This window comes from Moschus berezovskii, chromosome X, assembly GCF_049115385.1.
Source record: "Moschus berezovskii isolate FMDL1 chromosome X, NW_MosBer_1.0, whole genome shotgun sequence".
NCBI classification, from domain to species: Eukaryota; Metazoa; Chordata; class Mammalia; order Artiodactyla; family Moschidae; genus Moschus; species Moschus berezovskii.
Window position 1 is genome coordinate 139,875,133 of NC_142488.1, and position 18,836 is coordinate 139,893,968.

General features: G+C 41.1%; 1 protein-coding gene across 5 annotated transcripts in view; it reads left to right on the forward strand.

Moving 5' to 3' along the window:
- The window catches only part of AFF2 (ALF transcription elongation factor 2), a 577,381-nt gene that overhangs the window by 378,641 nt on the left and 179,904 nt on the right, over positions 1–18,836 (forward strand). For 4 of the 5 annotated variants that reach the window (XM_055438072.2, XM_055438074.2, XM_055438073.2 and 1 more), the window contains one exon: positions 14,157–14,243. The exons of the other annotated variant lie outside the window; for it this stretch is intronic. In XM_055438072.2, coding sequence (XP_055294047.2) covers positions 14,157–14,243 — 87 coding nt within the window. The remainder of the gene's footprint in view (positions 1–14,156; positions 14,244–18,836) is intronic. 5 annotated transcript variants of the gene reach the window in all.

The following is an 18,836-nucleotide window of genomic DNA, read 5'->3' on the forward strand; positions in this document are numbered from 1 at the left end:
GACTTGCCATCTAGTTTGTACAGCCCTCACATATGACAATGACTTGAGAAAGTGGCATGAGTAAGGGCAGTGCTTTCCAAACATTTATATGATACCTCCTCAAACCACCCAGGTGTCCTTGGCGTACAGGAAGCTAAGAAAGCCTGGTTCCTGCCACACATTCTACAACATGCCCTTTTAGAGGGCCCATCATCATGGAACAGGATGGCGGTGAAAAAAGTTCAGTATGCAAAGCCAGACCCCTGGATGCTGGTCCTTGACATGGCACATGCTGGTCATGTGACTTTATACCAGCAAATCCTCTTCTCTGAGACTCAAAAGTTGGATCTGTGAGGTGAGAACAAGAAAAATGCCTTCCTCAGATTCTTGAGTGGATTAAATATGATAATGTAAATGAAATTTGGTTCATTCTGGAGCCTGGTAGGCTGCAGTCCGTGGGGTCGCTAAGGGTCGGACACAACTGAGCGACTTCACTTTCACTTTTCACTTTCACACATTGGAGATGGAAATGGCATCCCAGGGACGGGGGAGCCTGGTGGGCTTCCGTCTATGGGGTCACACAGAGTCGGACACGACTGAAGTGACGCAGCAGCAGCAGCAGCAGCAGCATCCCCTAGATACACGGAAGCGTCTAGTGGATTTTACTGTGGTTCTTCCTATTATTGTTCAGCATGTTCAAATATTTTCCCAGTGTGATGATAAATTCCATGCTTCAAGCCTTCACAGACTCCCAATCTGGTTTTGCTGAGGAGTTTAAATTGCCCCTGTGATGGTTTTCTTAGTTATTAAATATGTAAGCCCCTTCCATGTCATCAATACAGTGCAGTTTCTCTTTTTTTTTTTCATTTTTGACCATTCTGTGCTTCACAAGGCACTTCACAGCTTTTTCAAATTGTCACATTTGTTTAATTAGCCCAGAGACCCTGCCATGTTCATTTCTGTCAGCTATACAACGGTCTCTGTGGGTAGCTTGCAGACCCCTTACCAGGACTTTTGAAAAATGATTTTGCACAGTTCTTTCCTTTCTCAAAGCAAATGAGGGAGAGGCGAGGGGAGCAGGAGCAAGCAGAAAAGAGGGGCAAGCTACCCTAGCATGGGGAAGAAAGATGTGACTAGAGCCCGCTATAAAACCATTGACCATCAGCTTTGGACAAGAGATACAAATTGATTACACAGCACAGTCTAAAGCTGAGGCCTAAGAGAGGCAGTTTATTCGGGAGAGTCCTCCACGTGCTATTTATTTACCTTGAGCTCAATGTGACTTTCCCTCGCTGTACCCTCTCCAGGAAAGGGCTTGGCATTCCCAGCTTCCAACCTTCTTTGTGATGCTTTACTAAATTTATAACAGGGAATAAAGTATCGACCTGGTGACCCCAAGAGATGGTCTAGGTGGAAAACACATACAGGTTTATAGAGGATTTAGAGATATCCATGGTCAATGGATTCCCATGGTGTCATTAGGCATCCCGTTCTCATGGTGAACAAATGAGAGTGCAGGTGTGGATGCCTCAAAGAGTTCAATGGGGAACACTTAATAAAAGACACTTTGATGATAGACTTCAAGAGCAATTGTTAACTTTTTATTTAAAAAAAGACTAGGACGTGAAATGCAAGTATTGGATTGGATTTCTGCTTAGCAAATGCTTGGTGTGAATTATCTCATTGCTACGTGATATGATTTCCAAAGACATGTCGTGTCAGTAGCTTTTCCTTGCTTATGTAGTTTGGCAAGTGGCTGTTTCTCCTGAGGCAGAGAGAAACCTTCCTGGCTGATTTGAACACAGGACTGAAGCTTTATAGCAAGCCTATGGGGCAGGGTTTTCCTTCCATACCACCTGCTCCTGGTGCGTTTTGTACTGAGGTGAGAATGTTCTCTTTCTCCATTAGTCAGACATGCCTTTAGAAAAAGATAGGACTCTCACTTGTGCCACCTCTATGTGGAATAAAGAAGCTATTTATTTCCCGTTATTTGAAGTAATTGAAGAAAAATACTAATCTGGAGAGAGGAGAAGCTGTCCAGGCATTCAGGAATACTCAGCCTCTCGGGCCTGGAGTATTCCGAGGGGGCTCTCTGAATCAGTTTCACTGGGGCTTAGTTGTGGTTTTGATGTTAAATTCAGGCTATTGCAAAGAGTTTTATGCCTCTGTTGGTTTATTTTTCTGTTTATTGGGGGAGTGTGTGTGGCGGGAAGGTGGGTCTGGTGATGTTCAATTAGACCGACAACTTGTGATCAATTTGTGAGTTAATGTCATGTGAATGGGACAAACCGGTTCTCTTTTGGACCCCTGGCACTGCAATTCTATAGTTCTCAGACTGAAATAGACAATTCCATTCAAATCATATTGGCTGAAGTTTCAGCTGTATTAGTGGTCTGCTGCTTTATTTTTACTGAGCTCCGAAATAATGAGAGAGCAAAGCTACAGCCAAGCCATTCACTGGAGGCCTCTTTCCATGAAAATAGATATTAGTTCTTTTTTCCTCAGCAACTGAAGCTTTGTTCGTTTTCAAAGCAGTTGTCATGAACGCCTCATTATCATTTTTCTTAATATGATAAGTATAAACTAAAGAAAGCTATAATGTTTGAAAAGCTACAGCAGCCCTCAGAAATAAATGGAATACTAATGCCTTGTGTAAGTCTTTGATTGAGAGAAATTTATCCTTCTGTCTCCATTTGCCTAGAATTGTCATTCTCCAGTGCCTTTCACTTATGGAATAAGCTGGCTTCCTAAATGACTGCTCTGTTGCTGCATGTACACTGTGTATTTGTCCAGCAGTGAGAGATCAGAAAATCACTTTGGTAATTTTTGGAAGATGGTAACATATTGCATGTTACTCTTAAAAAAAAAAACAAAAAACTCTGACAAGTTTATTTTAGTTCTACTTTTGAATCTGTCTGCAATGCAGGAGACTGGAGTTCGATCCCTGGGTCAGAAAGATGGCCTGGAGAAGGAAATGTGGAGAGGGAATGGAGAAGGGAATTCTCCACTCCAGTATTCTTGCTTGGATATCCACAGAGGAGCTTGGTGGGCTACAGTGCATGGGGTCGCAAAGGGTCAGACAAAACTGAGCAGCTAACACACTTTCACTTTGAATGATAACTAATAATTGTCATTATCTTACACTGATTCCGTTTATAAAGATTCTAACTATCAAGCATCCATGCACACCCTGAGCCTGGATATTGTCTAGCTTTAGCTGCCCAGTCACCAGAGAAGCCTAGAGAGTAGACACTCTGATAAATGTTTTTAGAATGAATGAAATAAAATGTAGATCATTCAGGATGGTACTAGGGGAGAAGCGAGGGAAGGTGCAAATTGGAGGTTAACCATAAAAAATATCTCATGCTATGAGGATATAGCAGGTCATTTCACCCAGTAAAATGGCTCTGAAAAAAAAGACAAAAAAAATACTTGTACCATTAGGAAAGCCTAGGAAATTGTTTCAAGCCAGTATATTTAAATTTATTTTTTTCTTTATTGAAGCATAATTTATTTACAATGTTGTATTACTTTCATGTGTACAGCCAAGTGATTCAGTTATATATATTTATATATATAAATACATATATACACATGTATATATGCATATATGTATTCTTTTTTCAGATTCTTTCCATTACTGGTTATTACAATATACAGAATATAATTCCCTATGCTATTCAGTAGGTCCTTGTTGTTTATCTAAAGAGCACACCAAGCTTTGCAGCACACCATGCTTCCTTGTCCTTCACCATCTCATAGAATTTGCTAAAACTTATGTCCATTGAGTTGGTGATGCTATCCAACCATCTCATCCTCTGTCATCCCCTTCTCCTCCTGCCTTCAATCTTTCCTAGCATTAGGGTCTTTTCTAATGAGTCAGGTCTTCACATCAGGTGGCCAAAGTGTTGGACCTTCAGCTTCAGCATCAGTCCTTCCAATGAATATTCAGGACTGATCTCCTTTAATATTGACTAGTTTGATCTCCTTGCAGTCCAAGGGACTCTCAAGAGTCTTCTCCAACACCACAGTTTGAACACATCAATTCTTTGGCGCTTAGCCTTTATGGTCCAACTCTCACATCCATACATGACTACTGGAAAAATCATAGCTTTGACTAGACGGACCTTTGTTGCAAAGTAATGTCTCTGCTTTTTAATACACTGTCTAGGTTTGTCATAGCTTTTCTTCCACAAGTGTCTTTTAATTTCATGGCTGTAGTCACCATCTACAGTGATTTTGGAGCCCCAAAAAATAAAGTCTGTCACTGTTTCCATTGTTTTCCCATCTATTTGCCATGAAGTGATGGGCCTGGATGCCATGATCTTAGTTTTTTAAATCTTGAGTTTTAAGTCAGATTTTTCACTCTCCTCTTTCACTTTCATCAAGAGGCTTTTTAGTTCCTCTTCACTTTCTGCCATAAGGGTGGTTTCATCTGTGTATCTGAGGTTATTGATATTTCCCCAGAAATCTTGATTCCACCTTGTGCTTCATCATTTCACATGATGTATTCTGCATATAAGTTAAATAAGCAGAGTGACAATATACAGCCCTGATGTACTCCTTTCCCCATTTGGAACCAGTCCGTTGTTCCATGTCCAGTTCTAAATGCTGCTTTTTGACCTGCATACAGATTTCAATTTTCCACTGTTTGTTGTTGTGTATATATTACTCCCAAATACCTAATTTATCCCCTGCCCAACCTTTCCACTTTGGTAACTGTAAGTTTTTTTTTCTATGTCTGAGACTCTGTTTCCATTTTGTAAATAAGTTTATTTGTATCGTTTTTAAGGTTCCAAATATAAGTGATGTCATATGCTATTTGCCTTTAATCTGTCTGACTTATTTCACATAGTAGGATAATTTCTAGGTCTATCCATGTTGCTGCAAATGGCATTATTTCATTTTTTTTTATGGATGAGTAGGATTCCATAAACAAAACAAAAAGACAACATACAGAATGAGAGAAAATATTTGTGAATGATGCAATCAACTATGGGTTAATCTCCAAACAGCTTATACAGCTCAATATTAAAAAATAGCCCTATCAAAAAATGGATAGAAGATCTAAATAGACATTTCTTCAAAGAAGACATGCAGATGGACAAAAAGCACATGAAAAGATGCTGAACATTGCTTATTATTAGAGAAATGCAAATCAAAATGGCAATGAGTATCACCTTATACCGGTCAGAATGGCCATGATCAAAAAGTCTACAGATAATAAATGGTAGAGAGAATGTAGGAGAAAAGGGAACGTAATTAGGTGTAGCCATTATGGGGAACAGTATGAAAGTTCCTTAAAAAAGTAATAATAGAGTTACCATATGATCTAGCAATCCCACTCCTGGACATATATCTGGACAAAACCTTAATTTGAAAATATACATAGATCCCAATATTCATCACAACATTATTAAGATAGGTAGGAGATGGAAGCAACTTAAATGTCCAGGTTTGGAGGCATGGATAAAGAAAATTTACATATATATGCATGTATACACACACATACATGCATAATGAAATACTATTGAGCCATAAAAAAAGAATGAAATAATGTCATCTGCAGCAAGATGGATATATACACATATAGATACAGTCAAACCAGTATATTTTAAATGATGGTCACTTGGATGTACTTAATGGCAAAATAATTTGAAAAGGAGCTAAACACTTGACAATGAAGTTAAAAAATAGTTTTCAGAAGAGTAACTTACAAATTTCCAAATTAGCTTACAAATGAGAAAAACAGGTTCACGGGTGAAAAAAAAGCTAAGAAATGGCCTTTGGGTAACTTCAGATTCCTCTGATGCCTGCACTGGACTCTTGATCAAAAGGTCTCTACCGAGGTTTCCTTCTCCTGATCTTCCCAAAACATTTCTCGATGGCCAGTTCTTACATTTCTTACTCTTGAATTCTTGCTAATACTGACTTTACCAAGGAAGGCAATTTCGATCTAACCATGTTTCCTAGTGGGGTGGCCCGTTTTCTGTTCTGATGGGTTCACCTGATTAAGACAAATGTCCTGATAAGGATTGATATTTTCAAGGCGATCATCTGTCGAGGGCTCATCCAATTAGTTGCATGGGCTGTGGCCTCAGGTTGCTCTTGCTAAAATATGCAGAATTTGATGGATCTGGTTGAACTCTGCCCAGTATGTCACTATGGTGGTCTTGCCCCCTTTTGCTGCCTTTTGTGGTGTCTCTTTGTAGCATTTAAATGTGGAGTGCCTGAGGAGTAACTGGTACAAAAGAATTTGCATGGCTAGGCCCTGCCTATGGCCATCCACATCCTCATTATATTCAGTAGATGAAATGGAATTGATTGCATCTGGCAATGGCAAGAAGATGAATTGATTGATTGAATGAGCACATGGTGAAGCTGCGGGGTCACTGATGACCTCTCCCCATTGTAAATTAGAATCAGGCTCTTTTTTAGTGGAACCCTGGTTTGGGGGCTGCCAGGACAAAGGCAGCCTGTGTGAGCTAGAAGTTTTGCACGTACACTCCTAGGGCCAATGGAAAAAATTTCCAGATTCCCTGAGACTGTACTAAAGAGTTTTGAATAAAACAAAACAAAAAAAAAGAGTTTTGAATAAAACAGTCAATTATTTATTTGAAGGAATATTGCCAACGTTTTTATACATGTCAATGAAATCATATCTTACTGTTAGAAACTTTAAAAAGAATTAGCCTTTTTATATTTGTTTTCCTAGTGGATTGCATTTTGTGTGTTGGCTCATTGTTGGGAAGTTGTTTACTATAACAGTTGATTTTCTACTTCTTCCTGACTAGAACTTGCATAGACATCAGAGATAAAAGCTCAGGAGGCTGTCTTAAGAGCATTCCAAACAGAAGAATATTCATTAAATTAAGTGGAACAGGATTTTGAGACTACAGGAGAGGTTTGGTAGGAGTGTCAGTTATGACGTCCAGGAAAGTCTATGGTTCCATGATTGTTGGACTTCATAAGAGCTGAGCAAATAATCAGATGAATTGGGTTGTTTGCTATCTCACTGTAAGATAGTAGTCTCCCCCAGCACTTGCCCACCGCCCACAAGACTGTGGTGAATTTCCTTAGCCAGTTTGGTCAGTCATGTTTACATGTCATATGAAAGATCCTACTGCTCCAGATTCAGCTTTGTATCGTATCATCAATATCATTGATTTTACAGAGAGAAAGAATAGAATCCCACAATTATATAAGGCAATGCAGTTAGTCCATGAGCCCCACCTGGCCCCCCAACTTTATAGGAATCCCTTTTCTGGTACCCTAGGCAGGGGCTGCCTTGCCTTTAGAGATGGGTCACTCATTGCCTTCTGAAACAGTAGGCTCTGTGGTTGGAAAGCTCACCTGATTGGAAATTCTTCCTTAGTTAAAGCTAAAATTATTTCCCTGTTAACTTCGATCCATAGGGCTGGTCCTAACCTCTTGATCCATAGAGTGGGTTCCAGATCTCTTCTGTGTGACCACCCTTCAGGTATCTGAAAGCACCACCCAGACCTTCCCTCAACTTCCCTTTCCTGTAGACTAAACTTTCCTCATTCTCTTGAAGGGCATTCATAAATGTGATGAGCTTTCAAAGCTCTAATGGTTCTGGTAACCATCCCTTTTAAGAGCGTTCAGTATTCCAGTGCCCCTGCTGTTATGGGGAATCTAGGACGGTAAACTCTGTCTTGTACAATGTACTACTATGGTATAACCAACAGTTGCCTTCCACATTATGGGCATCTTGCTAACCTACATATCACCTGAGCTGGCATTGGTTCTTTTGACTGCCAAATCCTTCAAACTGACTTAAGGTTAAACTAAAATCTTTGGGGTTTTAGCCCATGAATTACAGCTAAGTCTTTCTCATTTTACAGTTTTACACTTGGTTTGTGTAATATAATTGCAATTTTCATTTACCTCTGTTAAAATTCATCTCATCGGCTTCAGGCCAGTTTTGCAGGATCTTTCTGAATTTTGAATGCTCACAGTTTACTGTCACCTGCAATTTTGATAAGCAGGCATTCTATATGTTTAAGTTATTGATTGAATGAGATAATTTTTCTGAAAGCATTCATTTCAACCAAAACCCCAACGTAAGTCATCATTATTATTATAATTATTTACGCACACACAGACACACATGTATGTGCACACATAGTGCTCCACTTGCCTTCACCACAAAGCCTTTCCCAGGACCTCACACCGCGAACTCTTCCGTGACAGCTTAGTGTGTCAAGCAGACTGACCTCTTTGTGGAAGAACTTTGACTTTTAATGCTTTCTGGATCCTGGTGACTGGTACATAAGAGTACAAGTTTGTAGAACAAAATGCAGGGAATCTCCCTGATTATGAGGGATGTTGAGCATTTTTTCATGTGTTTGTTAGCCATCTTTATGTCTTCTTTGGAGAAATGTCTGTTTAGTTCTTTGGCCCATTTTTTGATTGGGTCATTTATTTTTCTGGAATTGAGCTGCAGGAGCTGCTTGTATATTTTGGAGATTAATCCTTTATCAGTTGCTTCATTTGCTATTATTTTCTCCCATTCTGAAGGCTGTCATTTCACACCAGTCAGAATGGCTGCTATCCAAAAGTCCACATGCAATAAATGCTAGAGAGGATGTGGAGAGAAGGGAACCCTCTTACACTGTTGGTGGGAATGCAAACTAGTACAACCACTATGGAGAACAGTGTGGAGATTCCTCAAAAAACTGGAAACAGAACTGCCATATGATCCAGCAATCACACTCCTGGGCATACACACCGAGGAAACCAGAATTGAAAGAGACACATGTACTCCAATGTTCATTGCAGCACTGTTTACAATAGCCAGGACATGGAAGCAACCTAGATGTCCATCTGCAGACGAATGGATAAGAAAACTTTGGTACATATACACAATGGAGTATTATTCAGCTATTAAAAAGAATACATTTGAATCAGTTCTAATGAGGTGGATGAAACTGGAGCCTATTATACAGAGTGAAGTAAGCCAGAAAGAAAAACACCAATACAGTATACTAACGCATATATATGGAATTTAGAAAGATGCAAATGATAACCCTGTATACGAGACAGCAAAAGAGACACAGATGTATAGAACAGCCTTTGAGACTCTGTGGGAGAGGGTGAGGGTGGGATGATTTGGGAGAATGGCATTGAAACACGTATGTTGTCATATGTGAAACGAATCACTAGATCAGGGTCGATGCATGTTACAGGATGCTCGGGGCTGGCGTGTGGGGATGACCCAGAGGGAGGATAAAGGGAGGAGGGAGGTGGGAGGGGGGTTCAGGAGGGGGAACTTATATAAACCCGGGGCGAATTCATGTCAATGTATGGCAAAACCAACCAATATAATATTGTAAAATAATTTGCCTCCAATGAAAAATAAATTAATTACTTAAAAAAATGCAGGGAATCCTTCAAAGGGAATTCTTTGCATCTGTTTCCTCATCTGTCCAATGAATGTGATGCTAATTCCTGCCTCTATAGTTTATGGTACAGAAAAGCCAAGTGTGGGAACTAAGTACCTGACACACTTGTTGTTTTTCAGTTGCTCAGTCCTGTCCAACTCTTTGCCACCCCATGGACTGCAGCATGCCAGGCTTCCCTGTTTTTCTCTATCTCCTGGAGCTTGCTCAAACTTATGTTCATTGAGTCAGTGATGCCATCCAACCATCTCGTAGTCCTCTGTGGTCCCCTTTTCCTCCTGCCTTCAATCTTTCCCAGCATCAGGGTCTTTTCTAATGAGTTGGGTCTTCACATCAGATGGTCAAAGTATTGGAGCTTCAGCATCAGTCCTTCCAATGAATATTCAGGACTGGTTTCCTTTAGGATGGACTGGTTGGGTCTCCTTGCAATCCAAGGGACTTTCAAGAGCCTTATCCTTTGGCACTCAGCTTTCTTTATGTTCCAACTCTCACATCCATACATGACCCCTGGAAAAACCATAGTTTTGACTAGACCAACCATTGTCAGCAAAGTAATGTCTCTGCTCTTTAATATGCTGTCTAGTTTGGTCATAGCTTTTCTTACAAGAAGCAAAAGTCTTTTAATTTCTTGGCTGCAGTCACCATCTGCAGTGATTTTGGAGCCCAAGAAAATAAAATCTGTCACTGTTTCCATTGTTTCTCCGTCTATTTGCCTTGAAGGGCACAACAAAACCTTGTGCACACCAGGACCCAGGAGAAAGGAGCTTTGACACACTGTAATGACTAGGTAAATCTTGATATTTTCGTTATTGTTAATAATAATGATAATTCACACATAGAAACTTCAGAGACTAATAATAATATCTCACAATAGCCAGTTACTATGTACTAGGCACTAGAGATAGAAAGGTGAATGAGATAAGGCTTGGCCAACATAGTAGACACTTGAAAAAACAGCCAGCTGTGTGTTGGATGAATCTGGGACATAACTGAGACCAACAGGGTCTGGAATTCTTACTCTTTCTGCCCCTCAGAGTGTGGGGCACCCAGCTTCTGTTTCTAAGTCGGGCAAAGCAAGTCTCCCCACAAACTATTTTGGGTTTGCTCAAGTCCTAGTGCTGGAGGATCTGGTTGGAAAATAATTGCTAGTGGAAAATGAGCCTTTTCTGATTTCTTCTGAGTTTGGCTAGGGAGTCTTCAGATCACAGGAGGGTAAGCATCAGCACTATTTTTAGAAACTGCATAGAATTCCCTATTGCTTGTGAAGTACTGAAAAATAGAACAGCATTGCTTGCTTAGTCCTTTCTCCATAAACCAAAGTTGACCTCACAAAGGGGAGATACATCTAGTGTCATGGAAAGAGTATGTGCCATGGACCTGGTCCCCAGCAATCACTTGTGGCCAGTGTGAGGCCCCACCTTTCAGAACCTCCACTACATTGATGGCCTAGTGCAGGGATGAATACCTGCTTTATCTTTCTCAGGATCAAAGGAGCCCAGAGATGGAGTTTCAGACCAATCTCACGTGTGTGTGTAATTTTTGTGGTTAACGGAGCAGTGATGCTTGGTATTGAGTACAGGTGCTCAGCCCTGGAGCATGTTGTCAAAGCTTTGGCAACACTTTGGAGCAGGTGCTCATTCCCACGTGAGGAACAGGCAGATTACTACAGTTGGATAAGGGGGTGTGCATGTTCTTATCCTGGGAATAACAAGAACATAAAAATAGATTAATATCCTTCAAGTGTGAATGAAAAGAATAACAATGAAAAATCTGCTATTGAGCTTTGCACATGTTCTAGGTCTAACTTATTTTGAGAAGTGGAAGAGCTTGTGCCAAGGTTCCTTGCTGAAGATAGTCTTTCAGGAAATTATATTCCTTTCAGCTGCCTCACCCCTGTCTTAATCAAATGCATCGATGGTACCATGGAGCCAGCTTTGCCGTTTCATGAAATCTCACGATCTCAGTGACTCAGTTGTCACTGAAAATGTGCAAGTATATGTAGCTTCATGTGGACTGGCCAGCAGAGAAGCACACTCCAACAGTAATTCAGGATCAGATTCTGCCACTAAGTAAATATAGTAGAAGTGAGTTATCCATCTACGTGTCTGAAACACCTTTAAATAAAGCCAGATGCACACCTCTAAAGCCAGTGGTGGAAAGGGATGGATAACTAAGTTTCTCATTGATCAAAGCTTCCTCCCCGGTTGCTGAAGAAACAACACTCCTATCCCAGGCTGAGGCTTACTGTCTCAGTAGGACCTGTGTCTTTTAAATGATGAGACTAATATTGGAGAAGACCCGTCTTACTCAGGAAACACTATCTAAATTTTCAAAGAAATCACTGTGTATTTTAAAGATACAGAGTAACTATAATTCAGCGTGAAGCTGTTGTCATGTATAGTTACTTTGGACCAGTTTTGATGAATATATAAGTAGCGTTTGTCATGAATGTTATCAACTGCATACAAATGCATAACTCGAAAACACTTGGAAATAGTCTACCTTTTAAGTAGGTTAAGCATCCCCTCTAAATCTGGTATGCATTTTTAATGTACTTACTGCCTCCTTTTAAATAGTGCCAGGTAGAATCCAATCTGTGTCAGGGCTCCTCTGAATCATACTTACAGATTCTGCTTCAGCGGTTCCACTGTGAATGAATCTGTGAAGTATCTTCTTGCATTACAGCTCTTCAGACATCAAAGACTCTTTTTGAACTGGATAATTATAGAAGGGGAAAAAACATGGTTTAGTGCTACCTGAGAGTTCTTATTAATATTACCTTTGAAATGACTAATTACGTTACCCGTAAAGATTGGGGAAAAGTATTATGTAACTGACTCATTAAAAAGGCCTTTCATAAACTTTGACCCCCTCCTCCCAAATTTGCCTTTATTTCCATCATTACATTGATTTTTAGATTTAATGTCCATATACCAAAATGTTTGATGAATCCAGTATAGGCCGGCACCGTCCAGCTTCACAAACTTTGTCATCTCTCCTGGGATGTCGAGCATGTGATTTAATTATCTTCGCTATTCGGGGAAAGTACCATGAGTCCTAAGACTCCAGCAAGAGTTGAACAGCACCTCTTTTCATTTTTTTTTTTTTTTTTGAACAGAGGAAAATTTACGCGTCGAACCTGGACTGGTCACTTATGATAATATACATGCTACAATTCCATTCTCCCCAATCATTCCACCTTCACCCTCTCCCACAGAGTCCCAAAGACTGTTCTAAATGCCTATGTCTCTTTTGCAGTCTCTTATACAGGGTTCAGGTTACCATTTTTCTAAATTCCATATATATGCGTTAATATACAGTATTGATGTTCTTCTTTCTGGCTTACTTCACTCTGTATAATTGGCTCCAATTTCATCCACCTCATTAAAACTGATTCAAATGCATTCTTTTTGATGGCTGAGAAATACTCCATTGTGTATATGTACCAAAGCTTTCTTATCCATTCAGCACCTCTTTTCAAAGCGAGTGTTTAAAAGAACTGAGGAGCTACCCTCTCTGCTAGTGGAGAGTGGGCACCTGAGGGGCCGTGCCAACATTAAGACTTCAGCTCACAAACGCACTATGTCAATAGCATGGTCCTAAACTTGTCAAGGCAATGGTTTTTCCCGTGGTCATGTATGGATGTGAGAGTTGGACTGTGAAGAAAGCTGATCGCCGAAGAATTGATGCTTTTGAGCTGTGGTGCTGGAGAAGACTCTTGAGAGTCCCTTATACTGCAAGGAGATCCCAGTCCATTCTAAAGGAGATCAATCCTGGATGTTCATTGGAGGGACTGATGCTAAAGCTGAAACTGCAATACTTTGGCCACCTCATGGGACGAGTTGACTCACTGGAAAAGACTCTGATGCTGGGAAAGGTTGGGGGCGGGAGGAGAAGGGGACGACGGAGAATGAGGTGGCTGGATGGCATCACCGACTCTGTGGACATGAGTTTGAGTGTACTCCGGAGTTGGTGATGGACAGGGAGGCCTGGCGTGCTGTGATTCATGGGGTCGCGGAGAGTTGTACACGACTGAGCGACTGAAGTGAACTGAACTGAAACTTGTCACTAACAGTTAGGCTACATCAAGAGAAATGAGTATCAGAGCATCCAGAATGAGGGTGGTGATCGTGCTGCCCTGCCCTGAACTGGCAGATCACACCTGAAACAGGAGACCATGAGTCAGAAGAGCCCCAGGCAGTCCCGAGTCCCTCCTGGGAGCACCTGAGATAGTTAACAGAATGCAGAATTCAGGCACTAGAAGAGAAGTTGAAGGTTCCCTATCAATGAATGAACAAGTTTCCAATGTCTCTGACTGGAGAAAAGATGGCACCAGGGGATCAGGCTGGTGTCTTCCAACAGCTTGTCAGGAGAAAGAAGAAATGATGTGTTCTGTGTGGCTCCAAAGGGTGATCCTGAAGTAGAATCTCTCGGGAGACATATTTTTTAGCTCCCTGCTGGAAAGAATAGTGTGATCAGGCTGTCTGAACATGAGACTGGCTGCTTTGAACAGTAGTGAGCTCCCCATCACTGGCGATGTACAAGTGGATGTGGAATGGCCCTTTGTCTCAAAGATAGGCTTTAAGCAGCAGTATGGAGCAGGAGAATAGACCAAATGACTTTAAGTTCTCCTGAAAATATTTAAGCCAATTAAGTCAGTAAGTATATAGAAAGGGCCTACCATGTTTAGTGCCAAGAAAGTGTTTCATTTTTCGAAGTTCCTGCGAATAAAGTTGCTTTGTTTTTCCTCATCAGGAGATGACCCATCCCTGGCCTACTCCTCTCACTGCCATGCATACTCCCGGAAATTCTGAGCAGAGCACACTTTCCATCCCAGGACAGGTCAGTGATCTTCTTGCTCCATTTCCCTTGCTATGATGTCAGTTATACCAATCTTCCCACTGGAATCTTAAAAACAGAAATGGCCTTGGTGCTCTTCCACCATAAAATCTAGACTGTTTAGTGTCCCTCAGGATGTTATACAAATAGCATATTTATTGAAAGAGCATCTTTAAGAGAATGTCCACCAGATGCTGGCTTGTAGATCATTATTCCTAGAGCACCACCACTGGCCGAGCTACTGTCCCCAGAGCTGATGGACCAGAGAGAGGAGTGAACTCACTCCTTAAAAAAGACCCAATAGATGATGGAACAACATCCAAGACTGTTTTAATTTAAAAACCCAGTACTCTTCAGCCTAATGGGTCAGTTTTCACTTTCATGTATCACTTCTAGTCCTCGCCCACAAGCAGACAGATTTTCACATGCCAACAAATCATATTGACAAAAACTTTTCTCCTATAGTTCTAGTGTAGAACTGTCAAGTGTTTCATATAAATGAAATATATGAAACATATAAGTCAAGTGTTTCATATAAATTTTTTCCTCACTTGCTCTCAGTAAGAATGTTTCTCACCATTATTTTTTAAAATGCCTGAGTAGATGTGGATATTCCAATAACACATTTTAAAAGAAAAAATAATGTCTCCCTTTCTCCCATACAATTAACCATCTATCCATCCATCCATCCACTCATCTACCCATCTACCCACCCATCCAGCCATCCATCCATTCACCCATCCACCTACCCACCCATCCATGCATCCATCCATCCATTCACCCATCCATCCACCCACCCTTCCACCCATCTGTCCATCCACCCACGCACCCACCCATCTACCTATTCATCTACTCACCCATCCACCTATCCATCCATCCATTCACCCACCCTTCCATCCACCCACCCATCTATCCATCCACCCACCCATCCATCCATCCATTCACCCATCCACCCACCCATGCATCCACCCATCTGTCCATCCACCCATCCATCCATTTATTCGGAAACCACTTACCAAGGACATACAATAAAGTTACGGATGAAGAAAAACATGAAATGACAAAGCAATGTAGCAGGTGCCTTCATAGAGATTAAAGGCCCTGAGAAGGATCTCATACTCCCTGGGGCAGTGACCAAGTGCTTAGAGGTGACATCACCTGGAGGCTGCTTACAACTTTGACAGGTGGAGAAGGGCCCAAGAGAAGAACATTCCATGCAGAACAGAACATCAAGTTACCTAGAGAGATCACGGTGGGATGTAGACTATTAGGGTCTCAAGTGAACCCCAGGCACATAAGTGCATCTCTGGGAAAGGCCTTGAATGCCAACCAAGGATATTGGACTTTATTTGTAGGAGAAACCCAATCACATCCTTTAATTTTAGAGTCATTGTTTTGAGAGTAACATTGGCCTAAACTGGGTTTAATCATCCCCTTCCACCTTTGAAAGGGATCAGAACTAAGTGAGCAGGGTCTGGGGTGTGTCTTTCCCTCTTGAAGTCCAACTCTCCGTGGTCAGGCTGCCCTGGGTTTGATATCCTTCTCCCTGTCATCTCAGCCAGGCAATCAATTCATCTGTTTCAGGTGTTGAATCCAACACTTGTACAGTGATTGCAGTGTTTTCAGCTGTATTTTTCCAATTTTGCAGATAATTCATGCAAGTCACAATTTTGACATTTGCAAGTGTTTACAGTAGAACTGGTTGTTGAAATGGGCTTTTATAGTAAGTGCAAAATTTGGAATCAGGCCTGATCTGCATTTTCTGTCAATTATCTGTGCTACCATCAACCCCATGATAAAGGTAGACGCAAGTGGGATAAAATGGTGAAACCAGTATGGCTACCCACCCACTCTTTTTTTCCCTTGATTCCTACCAAAATGTTGATTTGAAAGAAAAGTACATTTTAAATAATAATAACAACATGAACAGTGCATGTAATGCTGTTGTATGCCTCTCTTGGTTCTGAGCACTGACTACATAGTAAATAATTCAGTCCTCACTATATTGGTGGACTTTCCGTTGGCTCGGTGGTAAAGAATCCACCAGCAGTGCAGGAGACCAGGTTCGATCGCTGGGTGAGGAAGATCCCCTGGAGAAGGGAGTGGCTATGCACTCCAATATTCTTGCCTGGGAAATTCCATGGACAGAGGAGCCTGGTGGGCTACAGACAGTCCATGGGTTTGCAAAAGAGTCAGACACCACTGAAGTGATTTAGCATGTACACATGCACTGTATTGGTAATTTGACTGTCGCTAGTTTACAGAGGAGAAAACTGAGGCACACAGTCCAGTAATGTGCTCAGAATCACTCAGCTAATAAATGAGTGAGCCTGTCTTTAGTTCTGGGTGTTTTAGTGGTATGTTTATCACACCAGTTTATAGATGCACCAGTTCAGATTCCATCTTCCAAAACACGGGTATTCTCCAGCAAATACATGTACTTGGGGTGCTGGTCCCTTCCTTGTGCTTGCACCAGGACTAAGTGACACAGCCCTCTCAGAAAGCATCCATTTCTTCCTTTCACTACAGAACTTTCATGGAGGAAAGGGTCTTAGGAGCTGCAGACCTGGCTGTTCTTAATCCTGGTTCTGCCATTTGCTGGCTGTGTGGTTCCGTCCAAGTTCTTCTAAGCATCAGTTTCTTCATTTGTACTGTGTGTGTGTGCGTGCATGAACATGTGTGCTATGTGTAATCCCAGTGGATTTTCCAGGCCAAATAATCTATGATTCTACAAACTTACAAAAGCCAATATGCTTTTTTTCTTTTGGAAAATCCTTAACTTAGTGAAATTTACTTATCCATCTCAAATTAAAATGCCACGTTTTCAGATGGAAAATGGAAAAACTCTATGCCACGTTGAGGGAGCCAGTAATGTCCCATGGGGATAGTTCCTTTAGACACAAGTTGGCAAATGACAGCCAATGGCTTTTTAGATGGTTAAGATTTTCCAAAGAAAAAGAATATGAAAATTACTAGTAATATGAATGTTATGAGATGCTATGAGTGATATGTGACTCAAATTTCAGTGTCCATAGATCAAGCTTTCATGGAATCTAACCACACCAATTAGTGTATGTCTTATCTATGACTGCCGTCACACTACAATGGCAGGGTTAGATAGTTATGACAGAGACTATAGGCCCCTCAAAGCCTAAAATATTTGCTATCTGGCCCTTTATAAGAGAGGTTTGCCAACCTCTGCTCTAGAATCTAAATCTTACAGGAGCCTCTGATTTTACGATTAAGGACATTATTTAAAATAGCCTGACATAAGTTTGTGAAAACACGTTGGCATTGTTATATTCTACTCCTAAAATTATCTGTGTGACATGTCCATGCAAGAAATGCACAGATCAAAGTCAGACATTTAAAAAAATTTGTATTACATGCATCAACAATTGCTGTATGAACAATGCAGATTCTCCGCACGACCAAGCTATTTTTCAGTCAGGATTAGGTATGTCTGCAAAGGAACTTGGGTAATATCCAAAGATGTTTCATTGGTTTGGAATTCTGGTTTGAAACAGTCTTACCTAGCTAAACATTAAAAACTGTATCAAGAATACATAACACAGTTGATTCAAATTCACTCAAAAATATAACCTTCCAATTTGTTTCATGCATCACTGCTCTGAAGCCTCAAACAACTGACTGTTTGGGTCTGATGTCCACGATACATGGATGAAGGGTAAAAACTCAGTCCAGATTTCTGGGAGCAGTACAAAGGCTGACCATAATCAGAGATATCATTTATTTGATTCTGAATGTTGTTGTATGATTCCTGAAGCTATGCAAGACCAAATTTGTCCTATACAATTGTAATGAAATCTTTTTTAAAAAATAATGAGCATATAGTTATGGAAAAATGGTTAACTCCTCATTTATTTGGCACTCTGGGAAATGTGATGCTCTGGATAACTGAAAGTCTTGGATAATAAAATGATATCCTTCCATCAGTCAGTTCAGTTCAGTTGCTCAGTCATGTGCGACTGTGTGCAACCCATGAACTATACAGTCCATGGAAGTCTCCAGGCCAGAATACTGGAGTGGGTAGCCTTTCCCTTCTCGAGGGGATCTTCTCAACCCAGGTATTGAACCCAGGTCTTCTGCATTGCAGGCAGATTCTTTACCAGCTGAGCTACAAGGGAAGCCCTTAGTTATTGTAGCATGCTGTAATATTATGTGCTTTGTCACTCAGTTGTGTCTGACTCTTTGCATCCCCATGGACTGTAGCCCGCCAGACCCCTCTTGTCCACAGGATTCTCCAGGCAGGAATACTGGAGCAGGTTGCAATGTCCTCCTTGAGGGCATCTTCCCAGCCCAGGGTTTCAAACCCAGGTCTCCCGCATTGCAGGCAGATTCTTTACCATCTGAGCCACCAAGGAAGTCCAAATAATATTACATTGTGCTGTAATTGTGTCCTTGGGAGCTATTGAGATGACTAGGAATGCTTGCCTGTGTATTAAATGGCCATAGACTCTAGTGTATTTTCAGTTCTGACTGTGCTGTGTCATTTGCTTTGGCCCTCTGTGCTATCAGGTTTCACATCTCAGTGTTTCTAGTGGCTGTGTTTTTAGAAATGCTTCCCCTTCTTCA